At 48.5% G+C, this 15,715-nt stretch overlaps 1 protein-coding gene across 14 annotated transcripts in view; it reads left to right on the top strand.

The window, feature by feature from the left end:
* LOC144752260 (uncharacterized) overlaps positions 1-15,715 on the top strand; it is a 413,494-nt gene that overhangs the window by 85,711 nt on the left and 312,068 nt on the right. For 11 of the 14 annotated variants that reach the window (XR_013594109.1, XR_013594104.1, XR_013594107.1 and 8 more), the window contains one exon: positions 3,017-3,075. Coding sequence is in view for 8 of the 14 variants with exons in the window: in XM_078640286.1 (XP_078496412.1) it covers positions 3,017-3,075 (59 nt within the window). In the remaining 6 variants the exon portion in view is untranslated. The remainder of the gene's footprint in view (positions 1-3,016; positions 3,076-15,715) is intronic. The other 3 variants (XR_013594112.1, XR_013594108.1, XR_013594110.1) reach the window with 1 other exon arrangement.

Genomic DNA, 15,715 nt, shown 5'->3' with positions numbered 1-15,715 from the left:
CTTTAAGAGCTCTTTCTAGGCCTTTCCTAGGATCTCGCCCTAACTTGAATAGGAATTTGATAAGGTCTGGATCTAGGTTCGGAGTCTGACAGACTTTGTCCTCAATAGTAGGTCTTGGAGATTCAAATCTCATGGTGTTTCTAGTATCTCTATCTAGAAGGTTCCTTAACCAACGTGTTACGAACTGGGAAACATGTTCCTGTGGGAACCACTTCGAACTATTAGGGCGTGAGATATTTAGGGGAGAGAACATCTCTTCTCCGATAGGGTTAAGAATAGTATTTTTAGAGGCTGGCTCTGGATCAGGTTGAGAATTAAAGTCATGTTGGACCTCATCTAGGTCGAAGACGAATTCGTCGGAAGGATCTCTTGAGGAGTCGCCATCATAAGAAGAGGAAGAGGAGTCAAAACCAATATTCTTATTTTGGTTAGCACTACTGCAAAGCGTGCCGCGAGGGACACCGTTCATATTTGTGCCGCTATGGGCACCGATCAAGGGAGTGTCCCGAGGGACATCATGTTCAAGTGAGGCGCAGTGGCCTCCCATCCAAACTGAGGTGCTAGGACCTCCCGTACTCTGAGAGGCGCTAGGGCCTGTAGTTCTTTCACAATGTTTCGTCTTTTTGGACCTCTTACCGTGTATAGAGGGAAGATCTTAGGAATCACACGGTCTTTTAGAGGACATGACTTCCTTCAGGGATGACATCATACAGGATTTAATCTCCTGTTGAAGGAATTTTTTAAGTGAATGGCCAATAGGCGCAGGTGAGCTAGCAGTAGCGTCATCTGAATCCATGTCGGACATGGTGTATTTAAAGATCCTAGAGGGTATTGTGTGATTTAAATCAAAGAATAATGAAACAATGTTATTAATAAAATTTAAATATTATAAACTCTTCCTCTCTCTTTTTTTTTTATATTTAAATTAAGAATCTAAAAACGTCTTTTATTTATTTATTTATTTTATATGAAAGGGGGGGTAAGGAAGGCAAGAAGTCTATGGACTGTGAATAGGAAATTATTATTCTTGATATTTTGTTAATAAATTGGGATTTATGGCAAAGAAGGTTAAAATTGTGCAATTGTGATGTGGGATATCGAAGTGGTAATGTGGGATATCGAAGAAGGCAGAGCGGGGCGTCGAAGAAGGCAGACAGAGTATCTCCGGCGGCTGAAGCAGAGCAACTGACAAGTTATGAATGATCGCTCGAGCTCAGCCGCCGGAAAAAGAGGAAAGACGCTTGGGAAACGAGGCACGCAACGCGGGTGTTGGCTGGGGTTGGCTGCTGCCCAAGACCATGAAGATCAATGCAGCTTTATACCGGGTGCAGTAGCCTCAGAATCTTCAAGACTAACATATCTCACATGATGTAAGTTGAACAGGACAGTGCTATGGGCTGGCTTTCTTTAGACACAGAGAAGGCCTTTGAAACCCTAAGGTGGAAGTACATACTACGCGTGTTGGAGAGTGTTTAGACCCTGCTTTCTCACCTGGATTAGACTCTTGAACACTAACCCCATGGCCAGGATTCAATTTGGATGGCTGCTGTTCAACAGCTGGGATATTGAGAAAGACATGAGGCACGGATGCCCTCTCTCCCCACTCCTGTTTGCCCTTTTGGTCCAACCTGTAGGAAGTAGACCACAAATAACCCTTTTGGATTTGAAGTTCATCATTGGTTCCATTACACTTGTGGTGTGAACGTATGCCGATGCAACTTTAGTTTATTTAAGACCGCAGCTTTTACAGCCAGCAGTTGGAGCATATAGGGGATAATGTTCGGTCTTCACATGAACCCGGAGAAAACCCAACTCTTTCCCCGGAGAGACCTCAATAAAAATGACTCGCAAATTATACCCAGGAGTGGGTGTACATTGGGAGACAGCACGCTGTACATACCTATATATTGAGTTGACATATACTGAGGACAAACAGATGGCTTAAAACATGGACAGAGTGGTGGGGGGAATAAATGACTCAGTCACATCTAGAGTATGTTGCCCCTTTAGACCATGGCTAGAATTGCAATAGCCAAGATACTACTATCAAGGTGCTTATATGTAAAGCAACCCTCTCGAACCCCAATAAAGCAAGATACATTCAGAGAACTAAATAAACTGATGATGGCACTTTTCTGGGCATGAAAGAGAGGTAGTGTATGACTAGATGTTAAAGAACACCCAGGTGTTTGGGAGTAAGACTTTCAAAGTTCAAAATGGATTATGTATCTGCGCAGCTCCATCATTCAGCGCAATGGGTGATGGAAGGTGACTATTGGCACTTTCTGTACATAGTTCAACAGATGAGGACCATCTGGGAAAGAGCAGTTAAAGTAACTAAAATACCTCTGTAAGTGGCTGTTTGGATATGTGGTCTCTACATCCATATATGCGTATCGGTAGGGATATGTCAGTAGCTAGATGGAGGGAAGAGGATTTTAACAACCAGGGTGAGCTATTCCTAGGAGACTCATTTATTACATTTGAAAAGGCTTGAGCGTGGTTAAAGATTAAACTTTAAAAATTTCTCCTATACACCTGTCAGGATGTCCAGGGTTGACTGGCTTACACGGGAGCAAAACATAGAGGTTTCCCAGTGCCCCTGAAAGCTCAAATGATTTTACTAGTTCAAGGTATTCCAAGGGGGGAAAGTGGATGGGGAGTGAGAAGAGACAGCCTCAGCAATAGTTTCTTCTTTTGAAGATTCTTCCTTAATGCCACAGCAGATGTTACAGCATTACCTTCTTATGTGAAGAAACTGCAAGAAAATTACAACAGTGATGGATTCCTGCTCTAATCGATCAATAGCTACTCTACTACACTTATTATTATTAATAAGTAGACATACCCAAATTGTACAGACTATTGCTTCTCTTCTGTACGTGTTTTATATGATTTCTTGTCTCGGTCTTTTCTTATCAAACATTAGGTAGAATATTTGTTACAAATGTCTTGAAAAGCTAAATGTACAATTTGCAATATTTATTATACATATATTTCTTTCTATTTCTTCCAGAAGAAGTACTTGCGTGACCAGACTCGGCACGAAGACAATTGGCAGGAACTGCTCGCTTGGTAAGTATTCTCATTTCTTTCTTCTGGGTTTTCGTAATGCTACTCCAATTCTTATTTTCGACAAGCAGAGGTAATTAGCTGGAATACTGTTTCTTTTTCTTTAGTTGTAACATTTAAGCTTGCCTATTTTTCTGTGAGTCTTTTGAGGAAACTCTACTGTTTCCGAGATGACACCTTCAAATAATTGAGACTCTAAACCCAAGACTCTACTCTATGCTATAGAGTTCAGAGACATCGAGCGCCTGCTCTCAGCAGAAACACAAGTTTCTTTTTTGACAGACTCAAGAAAAATATGCTACTCCAAGAGTCATGTGACCGCAGGAACTAATACGACGCAAAAATGAGACACACCTACCCTAACTAAGCTAACACGACGGAGAGCTCAGAAAATGATGCTGCCTCCGTAGTCTTCTCAGGTTTAGTGTACATTTGTTTAGTAGCACGCTCTACATTCTATTCAAGCTGAGGGGACTAAAGAGAAAGAACAACTAGAGCGCAGCAGGAAGGTTTGATCTGGTAGACATGTTGGGTTTCCAGCGCTGCCAGCTCAGTCTCCAACCGTTGCTCAGAGCAGACTATGGCCATCTCTTTCTTAGACTGCTGGTGGACACTCTCGCCAAAACTGGGTAACTAGCAGGACTCCTCTTAATAATTCTGACAACACCATGTTGCCCTAGACAGCAAGGTAGGTCTGGACTGGATTCCCAACTATCACCAAACCAATTAATACATTGGTTGCACTCCTCGAAAATGGGTCAGGGTACAGAATTATGTCCAACCTTTGCAACCTGGTGAAAACAGACTGAGATGAGGTGTGGGAGGTTAAGAAGGTGTGAGTAGGTTAAGAAGCTTTAAGCAATGCAAGGTTTATATTGGTTCAAGTCAACTAACTGTATAATAACATTTTATAGGACCGACAACAGAACCCCCAACTCCCCTGCCAGCCCCCTCCACCCCCCCGGGTGGATATGATTTTTTTGTAAGCATTATTCTAATGAAGGGCAAACTTGATGAGATGAGGAGAACTACTACTATGATTACAATTAAACCACATAGATTTTGGAGCATATCCAGTAGGAAGGAACAATGTGGTCAATACGCGTAAGATAAGCACATGTAGTACACAAAATCAGGAAGAAAATAGTGCATAATGAGACTGTGTGATGATATCAGAGAACCCAAAAGAAAATTGGATTAAGCCTGTGTGTCTGTACATGTATTTGACTGTGGCTACGCTTGTTAAAAAAATGACGTGAACCTCAAGAGGTGGGTTCTGACCTTTGCGTCTGTGATACCAGAACTGTCTTGAAATAATAAATATTTGTTGTCTTTTTTCCTTCTTGAAAATGAAAACTATAATGTTAAAGTAACTTTATAGAGATCTAGCTAGGTACACACAGAGGGCTAGACTTGAATCTTTTAGCCTTTTAGGCGGGAATACTTCTTTTAATGAGGAAGAAGAGCATATAACGACAGTTCTTTCAACCTGCCATGTGCAGCTAACCCCACTATGTGGTCATTGGCCAAGCGTAGCTGGAAAGCGTTGGCACTGATCCTTCTTATTTATTATCCATTCCAGATTTTTCACAAATCCGGCATTGGATTTGTGAAGCCTGAGATCTCAATCTGGGTCTACCAGACCCGAGGAGGTTCTCGGATCTGCAAATTTGACACAGGATTAACTAACCCTGTAATAAAAATCTTATATCTTTCTAGGAGCGTCTCATTGGGGCCCCACACATGAGCTTGGGATCAGGGTAGATTCACCCAGTGTCCTTTTGGCATTTTTATTTTTCTCAATAAAGTACTTGGTGCACTGTTTGGGGAACAGTGGCCACAACAGAAATGTTTCTGTAGTGGCCAGCCAATCAGAGCATGGCTGATTTGTGAATCCACAGCCAGATATGTAAATACACAATGCTTAAGAGGAGGTCAAATTTATCCAATGGTATGCCTTTCCTTTTTTAAACCAGATTTATGAATCCTTCATGGACTCACAAATACACAGAATATCTGCAAAGTAACTTTTAAAGTGTCTCTAAAATGTAACCACCTCATGCCTAGACTGAAGACATTTTATGGTTTAAATCTTTTAGTAGTTTTTTCTGATATAACAAACAGTTACAGCAGCAGATTTCAGCCTTCAAGGATTAACAACCCTGGAAGGGGCAGTCCAAAACATTATTTCGTGCTGGTGTTAAAATTAATTAAAAAAAGAAAAAGAAGAGAAAAGAACCCTTCAAACCTAGACCCTCCCCCCCACACTCCCTCCCTTTTCCACTCACCCCTTTTTGACACAGAAACCATTGTGTAGTTACGGATTTGTTCATTGCCCCGGTGGAGTCTCGGGCTGTGGAGCCTCAAAGAGGCGCAGGTGAGATATCTGGGACTTGTCAATTCGCAAAACTCCTGCAACTGTAGTGACACCAATGGGCCCTATACATCTGCAAATCCAGACCCCTTCCCAGCCAAGGACATTGTGATGTTTTCCATTCCTAATATGTGCCACATCCTGTGTAACCATTCTGTATGCATGGGGATGAACGCAGTGCCCCAGTGAACAAGAATGGCTTGGGAGGCTGCCCCTAGCGGCATTCCTATTTGCCGGCACTGTATGGATTTTAAGGGATATGTAAGTGGGTTCAGGAGACCTAATAGTACGTAGGCTGGAAATTGGGGGAGCTGAGTGTCTAGGTAGTTGTCAATGTCTATGACCTGTATCCAGTATTGCTGAATCAGGGGGCAGTCGCATAATAGGTGTATCAGCGGTGACCCTCTGCCTCTGCATCCCTGCCAACAACTCTCGCTTTGCGTAGGTTTGATTTTATGTAACCTGACTAGTGTATAGTACCAATGCTTTGTGATTTTAGTCTAAGTCTTGGTAAGTGCCATAATATGTGCTGTGTGGCGAGCCCTGTATGCTATGCCTTCCCTGTCCTTAGCGCTCAGAGTCTGCCTTTGGTCGCCTTTGACACCGTCGGCCACCACACCCTACGCACACGCCTCCACAACGCAGGGATCCGCGACAAAGCCCTGGACTGGATCACCTCCTTCTCCAGTATTAGGGGTGTCTTTCATAGATTCAAATGCTTAATTATTCCCCGTCGTCGAAGTGGGAGTCCCACGGTACATAAAATAGTAGTAAAATATATATACATATAGAAAATATATATAATTATACATATACATATGAAACGTAATACATATAAAGTATAGAAATAAAGTTAAAAGTACCATAGAACTTCGGGGGCGTGGCCGGCGATCGACCAAGATGGCCGCGTTCTGGTGAGGCTCCGAGGGTGAGACCATAGCCCTGACCTAATCCGGCCAGTTATCCTGCCCAGAAATGACCCAGACTGCTTGAGCCTGTGTCGGAGGTGATTCGGAGCGCAGCGACCCAACTCCGAGATCGCTGCGACATTGTGGACCGGAGCTGCATCGTGCGGAGACCTGAGGCCTACTTCCACGCCAGAAGCACCGGCCTAAATTTGGAGGTGAAGCTGCCGGAGGGGCGCCATTGCCGATCCTCGAGTGCGGGCGCGGGACGGAACCTGGACATCTGGAGGCGGGTGAGTGGTGTCCTGGTTGCCCCCCCACCCGGCTTCACCCCGCCGGTGAGCACACGAGCGGGATCGCTGCTCCCCCCCCCCGCCGAGGGGCCTGTGCTCGGCGACACTGAAGGACGGCTAATTGCACCGGCGCCTGCCCCAGCCAGGCCCACGGCCCCAGAGGCCCGCCGCGGCGCGAAACGGTGAGAGGAACTCCTGCTCCCACATCATCGGCCGGAGCACACGCCTGCCTACGGGCCCCCTCCCCCCCTGATAACCAGGCCCGAATCGACCGATGCAGGGGCCTAGGATTGGTGTCCCAGTGGGGCGCCTAGACGACGCGTGGGAAAAGCGGCCTGCTTTCTTTGACACCGGACCTGCCCCGGCCACCTGTGCATTCCTTCATCTACCCCAGTGGGACCGGAGGCGGCACCCCCCCCCTCGCTGCCCCATCATGAGCGGCAGGGGTAATCGTGGGACCCAACAGAGCAAATTGGAGAAATTTGCTTACAACAAAGACTTTCTCCCGCTGACGGAGCAGAAAAGAACCAGCGCTAAGGGCGCGGAGGGCGGTGCGGTTCCGGCCATAACGCTGGAGGACATCATGGCGGCCCTGACTCAGGTGCAAACCACGGTTGGCTCCATCTCCACGGATGTCACACTGCTGCGGGCAGACTTACAAAAGATGTCGTCAAGGGTCACGGCGGTAGAACAAGTGACTACGACCCTCACCACGGACACGGCGTCTCTGCTGAAAAGAGTGGCGCAATTGGAGGAGGACAACAAATTCCTGGCAGACAAGATGGATGACCAGGAAGGGCGCTCCAGGCGCAATAATATACGCCTTATTGGCCTGCCAGAATCGGAAGGGGAGCCGGCCATGGACCTCTATGTGGAAGACCTGGTAAGGAATGTCCTGCAACCAAAAGGTCTCTCCAAGTTCTTCTCGGTGGAGCGGGCACACCGGGTCCCGGGGGAGCGTCCACGCACCGGGGCGCGACCAAGACCTGTTATAGCGCGCATATTCAACTTTAGGGATCGCGATGCCATCCTCCAAACGGCAAGGATCGCGCCACCCATACGAATACAAAACTCGGAAGTCTTAATTTTCCCAGACTACACAACGGCGGTGGCAGCAAAACGGAGAAGCTTCCTAGAGGTGAAAAAAACATTGAGGTCACGTGAGTTGCCATACTCCATGCTCTTCCCGTCGCGCCTGAGGGTGGTGGCTGATAAAAAAACTTGGTTCTTTGATACGCCGGAGGAGGCACACGACTGGCTCGAGGGTTGGAGACCGGCGGAGGGCTCTGGCAGACAGAACAGCAGGCGCAGAAGGCAAGGACAATCCGACGAGCATGAACTGAACGGACAAGAGGTGAAGGCTGAGTCTGACCCGGTTGCGGACTCGGGGGAGTGACTCCTGCTCCATAAGGGAAGTACCTTTACTTTTTTGCTTTGACCTATGGCAGGGAACGGAACTTGCTCCTACTGCTGCTCACCTTCCTTCATGTGCTACTGAGACTTTACCAGTGAACTGGGACTCTGGGACTCTTAAGGGCTATTGGTCCTCCTTGAACTTTCACCCCCCCTATGCTCTTGTAAGCAACGTTGTCTTTTGACTGGGTTCGTAAGCACTCTGCTGAGTTGGGGTGGCGGGCAGTTTGGAGTCCGCGAAGCAGGGAGGCAGGGAGGGGGGCGGGAAGGGGGGTATGTTTTATGTTGTTAGTTTTGTTTTTTGCTACTGCGATACACCTAATTGCACTGAGTGGCATGATGTTTGGAACCACAGAAACGATTCTTTGTCTACTTGGCACACTGATCCAGGATGATGGGGGTTGACACGCATATAGCTCAACGGGGCGGTGGGGCCATTGTAACACCGTCTTTGTCGATACTCTCCTGGAATGTCCGGGGCCTTGGGGACAAGGTCAAGCGGGGTCTGGTCCTGAAAAGCGTTAAGAGAGAAAAGGCTGCAGTGGTCCTCCTACAGGAAACGCACCTCACTGGCACGGCCATAAAAGCCATGGACCGATGGGGTTTTCAGATGATGGCACACTCTGAGTTCACCTCTGGGTCAAGGGGAGTCGGAGTTCTAGTGAAAAAGCAGTTCCCCCTACTAAGACAGATACGGCGGGTAGATTTGCCGCTCTACATGCACAGTGGGAGGGAAAACCCATTAATATCGTCTCCGTCTACATTCCACCAGCGTTACAGACGATAGCCCTAGCAGATCTTAGCGCTTTTATACTTGGTCTCCCTGAGGGGGATTTACTTCTTGGGGGAGATTTTAATTTGATAGCTGATAGCCTGGAGGATAGGGTTCCCCCGAAAGTGGCTCCAGCTGGTACAACACGACTGGAGGAATTCATGGCGGCTATGGGACTGGAAGACCTATGGAGGACTCACAACCCCCAGCACCAACAGTACACATTTCACTCCAGCGTCCACGATACGCTCACCAGGCTCGACTATTTTCTTAGCTCACCGGGTGGTCCTGGTACTGTATCCAAGGTGGAGATAAGGCAGCGCGGTATTTCGGACCACTCCCCACTGTTGCTTACCTATACACATCACCACCCCACACGGCGTCGGATATATCCGATCCGCGCTGCATACCTTCACAATTCTAAGGTCAGGAAGGAGCTGAGGGTGGGAACCAAACAGTACTTTCGAGACAACTCGGGCTCGGTGGCCTCTGCTGCCACTCTGTGGGAGGCCTATAAAACAGTGCTTCGAGGGTCTGCGATAGGTTCCATTACAGCGCTTAAGCGGGAGGGACGGGCGGAACTGTTAGCTCTAGAAACAGCAGTGGCGGGAGCTGAAGCAAGGCACGCGACGGATCCCAACCCCACTACAGCGCACACTTTACGAATAGCACAACATCGTCATAAAACACACCTCACAGAGGAAGTCAAGTTGCAACTGTCTGCCACGCGACATAAAATATGCGAGCTGGGCGACAAAGCGGGAAAGTTACTGGCCTGGTTGGACAGACGTGACAGACGAGACAGGTGGATAGCGCAACTGACGATAGAGGGGGGTGTCCCCATTAGAGATCCCAGTGCAATAGTGCATGCACTTGCTAGTCACTATAAACGGTGTACGCATCAGTATCTACGATCTCGGAGGATGAGGCGTACACTTACATTAAAGACCTCAAAATGCCAGCGTTGACTGAGGAAGAGACTCAGGCTTTGGACGCAGACTTGACGACCGATGAGATACAACTGGCGATTAAAGCCCTGCGGACGGGTAAGGCGCTGGGACCCAATGGCATCCCGGTCGACTTATACTGGCAGCATGCGGACACGCTAGCGCCGCACTTGCTCAATATGTTCACGGATAGCCTGCAGACAGGGGTACTCCCGCTGGATCAGCGCACTGCCACAATAGTGGCAATCCTAAAACCAGGGAAGCCAGCGGACCAATGTACGTCATACCGCCCAATTTCCCTCATTAACGCTGAGGCTAAAATACTCGCGAAACTATTGGCGCAACGCCTCACGCCCCATCTGCCCAAGCTCATACACGAAGACCAGTCCGGCTTTATGCCGGGCAGAAGCACAGCACTTAATTTGCGCAGAGTACACGGTGCGCTCGCGCGAGCCCAGTTTCTATTGGAGCCAGCGGTGATACTGTCCCTCGACGCCCATATGGCGTTTGACACAGTCCACTGGCCCTTTTTATTTGCTGTGCTCCGTCACTTTGGTTTCGGCCCGAAATTCTGCTCCTGGATCCGTCTGCTCTATGCACGACCGATGGCACATGTGGCTGCTAACGGCCACATCTCGGCGGACTTTCCATTGTTTAGAGGCACGCGCCAGGGCTGCCCACTTTCCCCGTTACTGTTTGCCATGGTCCTTGAACCTCTGGCCACATGGATAAGGTGGGAACCCACGATCAGTGGTATCCGCTGGACGGGTGACTGGGAAGATAGAATATCCTTATACGCTGACGATGTCCTGATATATCTCACCTCTCCCACGCGCTCGATTAACACGCTACTAGATGTCTGCACGGCCTATGGCCGAGCCTCCGGCTACTCGATCAATTGGTCCAAGTCCACCATGTACATATTGCACGGCCTACACCACGCTTACCGGACACCTGCCCGTTGCGCATCTCTGATGCCGGGTTTAAATACTTAGGGATACACATTACAGCTGACCCTGCCGCTTTCTACACACATAACCTGCAGCCGCCTCTTGACCGCCTCAAGCGTGACACCCGACACTGGGAATCACTGCCGCTGACATTGCTGGGTAAGGCGGCTCTGTTCAAAATGATGGCCCTGCCCCGCTTCCTCTACGTCCTTGAAAACACGCCCTACCCTGTCCCTCCCAAATATTTCAAAACCATCGCAGCACAGGTCATGGTGTTGCTGTGGGGCACTAAACCTGCCCGTATAGCGCAAGCCAAGCTTACGCGTGGCTGGTACGATGGAGGCATAGCGCTCCCGGATGTCAATATTTACTACTGGGCGTCGCAGTTGAAGATTGTTAACCAATGGCTTCATCTTCCCCAGTCTGAACCAGCCCTAAAGGCGGACAGGGCCCAGTTGGGATTCCCCGGACTGCTAGCTCCCCTGTATGATAAATCATTACTCACATCAAAGATAGGCCCACTACGTCACACACTCACCGTGTGGCATGCAGCACTGAGCAAGCTGAAATGGCAGGGAGTGCTGACACAGCTGACCCCGTTGTGGGACATAAAGAAACTGGGTCGACTGAGGCACTCCAAGGGCTTCGACCGTTGGGATGCTATTGGCATCTCGACCATTGGAGATCTATGGCAGCGGGGGCAGGTGCTACCTTTCGAGACACTGCAACGACAATACGATTCAGGTACACACAGGTACGGCATGCGTTGACAACAGCGCTCGAATCTGGTACAGATGTCCCAGAGGCGTCCCCACTCGAGGACAGGCTTCTGACTGACTTTATGCCTTCAAAGGCGACGTCGCTAACATACAAGAAACTCGTAAACAACTTACCTGACCCTCTAGAGGCCCTGCGGGAGAAATGGGTACATGACTGTGGCGACATGGATGACTCAGAGTGGCAGGAGGCGACATCTTCTCCGAAAGAAATAGGTGTCCCCGCGCGTCTTCGCCTGGTACAACTGCGTATCTTACACAGATCATACTACACGAGGGATGCACTACACAAAATGAAAAGGGTAGCACACCCTTACTGCCTGAGGGGATGCGGGGAAATAGGTAGCTTCTATCACACGATGTGGGAATGCCCCCGAATTGCACACTACTGGGCTCAAGTGCTGCGCACCATGTCCCAATCTGAGGAACTCTCCATACTGCCAGACCCCAAGCGATGCCTGTTGAACATATGGGAACCCAACGACCTCACGCGATATGGGCAGACCTGGATGACAATAGGTATGATGGTCGCGAAAAGGAATATAGCACAAAGGTGGGGCGGGGGGATGACGCCTTCCTTAGCGGCCTGGAGGCAAGATATGGATGCTGCGATGATTGCAGAACGGGCTGTGTATCGCAACAGGGGATGCCCCAAGAAATAGAAGAAGGTCTGGGGGGCGTGGAATAGATACAGAGGGGACATATGCGACCCACCTTCTGATACGAACACCACTAGCTCCGATACGGAATAATACTGCAAGCCTTCACTTAAGGTTAACCACCCACGTTTTGATATGTACAAAGATATACTCCTGTATTCATGATGTGATTATACAGTTTTCTGTGTCCAAGCCGCGATGCCTGACTCATTTTGTGTTCATATATGACATTGTATCGCATTGTTTTCAAAATGCCAATAAAAATATTTTCCAAAAAAAAGTACCATAGAACTAAACAGGCCCAAAGAAGCCTAAAAGGGAGAATTCACTTTAGTAACATATCAGAGTCATTATAATAGTCCGCATTCTAGCCAATCAGGCAGCAGCACCCTCTAGAACCTTCTCCTCAGAAGCTCAGGCCCTCAGATTTTCTACCGCACGTTGTGTGAAGGGAGTCTCCCTGAGCTCTGCTCAGTTTTTGTCTACTTTCATTGCTATTTCAACTCTTAAGATGTCTTCAACCAAAAAATCTTTATTCAGGCCTTGTTCCTCTTGTGGAAAGCTTCGCCTTTTTCATGAAGATCCTCACAGTAAGTGCATTTACTGTCTTTATCCGGATCATGAAGTAAAGAACTGTAAGTTCTGCAGGACTTTCTCTTCCAAGACTTCGAAAGATAGAGAGGCCCGTCTCCTTCTGTGGCTACAGAAGTTGAAGACTTCGGAAAATCCAGCTTCTGATATGGAGAGCGTGTCTTTATTCCATTCTAAGGCCTCTCTTAAGCGTGGGTCAGAGACAGAGATGCCTTCTCCTTTTCTGAGGAAAAAGAGGCTCGTCGACATCTCTAAAACTGTCTCCCCACGGGATCTGCCAGCCTCTATGCCTACGGGACCTGGTTCTCTGGCGTCGCAGTCCCAAGCTGTGCTCTCGTCACCTAAAACAGGCGCCGTCTCGTCGACGACTATGAGGTCCGTCGACGCTGTACCGACCATGATGACGACATGTTCAATATCGACAAAGACTAAGACGACGACGTCCACTTTGTCGACGACGCTTCCAGAGGTGAGACCAATCTCCTCTATTATTAAAATCTTGTCGACGGCCATCAAACCTGTCTCGTCGACGCATCCTAAGTCCACGACAGTCTCATCTTCGTCGACGACAACATCCTCGCTGACGTTGTCCAGCCCGTCGACTGCGAAATCCTCGTCGACGGTGCCATCTACGCCGACGATACCTCCTTCGTCGATGATTGCCTCGTCGACGGCGAAATCAATGACGACGACATCCTCTTCGTCGACGGCGCGAAAATCTACGTCGACGAAAGAGAAGAGGAAGACACTGATGGATCCAAAACGTTCGTCATTGATTCCCGCTTTGAGGAAACCATCTACGATCACCTCGTCAACAGGATCGTCGACGACGCATTATTCTCTTGCTACTGCAACTACTTTTACAGTGGTGACAGCTTTAGTGGTCAAACGCCCGGCTCCGCTACACTTGAGTCCTATTACTAGTGGTGCTAGTCTTCCGACACAGCTATTTCAGTCTGAAGGAGAGGACTCTGATGATGGTTCCTATGTGGATGATGTTTTCCGTCCTGTGTCCAGTCCCTCTGAACTTCATATTAAGTGCCAAGAAGATGAGGATGATGATGAGGAAGAGGGGAGTGCTCTCTTTCCCGTCCATGTCGATCAGCGCCTCAGGAGGAACCAATGACGCAAATACCGTTCTCCTTGGTGTCCAACCTGCAACATATGCTGGACGATTATAATCGCAGATTCCCTCCGTCTGTGCCCAATTCACCTGCTCAGCAACCTCCGGCGCCACCTTCAGTACCTGTTGTAACGCCGAGATCACCGGTTGGTACGCAACCGGATACAGATAATGATGACAATATGCATCAGGATACAGATCAAGATGACGACGATGTCCTCGCGGATTGGGATAATTGTAGGGCTCAAACGCCGTCTACGCCACCGACATCGCCCTTGGCTTCCCCACCAGTGGACATTGGAAGTTTCCACAACCTAATGGTTCGTGCTGCAAAACGTTTCCATTTAAATTTTGAGGTGCAACAGCAAGATTGCTTCCTCTATGATTTCAAGGACCAGCCTCTAAACCAGACCCATACCATACCAATAATTGACTTTATTTGGCAAGAAGGTCTTAAACTTATGGAGTGGCCAAATTCCATCCTGGCTGTATGGCCGCGTCTTGATAAGAAATACAAGGCGCCTGCAGATTCACCAGCATGCCTTGTTTCACATCCAAAAGCGGACTCAGTCATCACGCAGGCGGCCCAGAAACGGTCGCGTAATCCTGCCACTCCGCTAACTTCTCCTCCGGACCAGGAAGGGCGCCAATTAGACTCTATCGTAAAGAAATTCACCACCATGGCTGCCACGACCGTTAGAGCAGCTAACTCCCTGGCCATCCTCGGACGATATGACCGTCAAATGTGGTCTGAAATTGCAGCTTTGGTCACACAGCTTCCAGATTCCATCCGAGCCGAGGCCCAGACAATTGTACAAGAAGGAGAAAAGATCTCTTCAGAGATTATTGATTGTGCTGTTGACATCTCTTCAACAGGATTCAGGCAACTTGCTGGAGCTGCTGTTTTAAGATGCCAAGGCTGGCTCAAATCTACAGCGTTCCGCCCCGAAGTACAGGCGAGAGTTCTTGACTTGCCATACGATGATGATTCCCTTTTTGGCAAACATGTTGATGATGCCCTGGAATCCATCAAAAAAAGACACGGATACTGCCCGTGCCTTAGGGACCCTACAATACAGGAAGCTGCCTTTTCGGGGAGCACGTGGCAGAGGTAACTCTTCAAATTTTCGTGGCTCCTCCCAATATCGTTCCTATGGCGACAACAAGCAGAGGTACAACTACCAGTCTCAAAATCGCCGATCTGATTCAAGACCTTATCGGAGAAAAAATACAGAGGCGGCACCACCTCTAAAAAGCAGTGACTTTCCCAGAATACAGTGTTCTCCGACTCTGAAAATTGGAGGTAGAATCTCTCCAAAGCTCTTCAATTGGTCACATATCACTTCGGATCGTTGGGTCCTAGATGTCATCTTAAAGGGACACGTTCTCGAATTCACAAAATTTCCCCCCAGCCACCCACCTTCTGGCCCGCCCCCAGCTCATCTGCAAGAACTGTTGGCTCAAGTCAAGATCATTGATACAAAAAGGGGCTGTCGAAGTGGTCCCTCGTGATCAACAGGGCAAGGGCTTTTATTCCCGTTTCTTTTTAATCAAGAAGAAATCGGGAGAGTGGCGCCGCATTCTGGACTTACGAGCCCTAAACAAGTTCATCAGATCACAAACATTCCGAATGTTAACTTTATTGGAGATTCTACAGTACCTCAATCCCGGGGAGTTCCTCTCCACAATTATCCTCCAAGATGCATATTTTCATGTGCCAATATTCCACAAACACAGAAAATATCTTCGCTTCACTGTCGGATCGAAGCACTTCCAGTTCAAGGTGTTGCCATTCGGCCTTCGCTCGGCACCGAGAGTTTTTACAAAAGTCATGGCTCGG

Source organism: Lissotriton helveticus, chromosome 1_1 (assembly GCF_964261635.1).
Source record: "Lissotriton helveticus chromosome 1_1, aLisHel1.1, whole genome shotgun sequence".
Classification (NCBI taxonomy): Eukaryota; Metazoa; Chordata; class Amphibia; order Caudata; family Salamandridae; genus Lissotriton; species Lissotriton helveticus.
The sequence above is the reverse complement of the archived record's forward strand: the minus strand, read 5'-3'. Positions and strand labels throughout refer to the sequence as shown.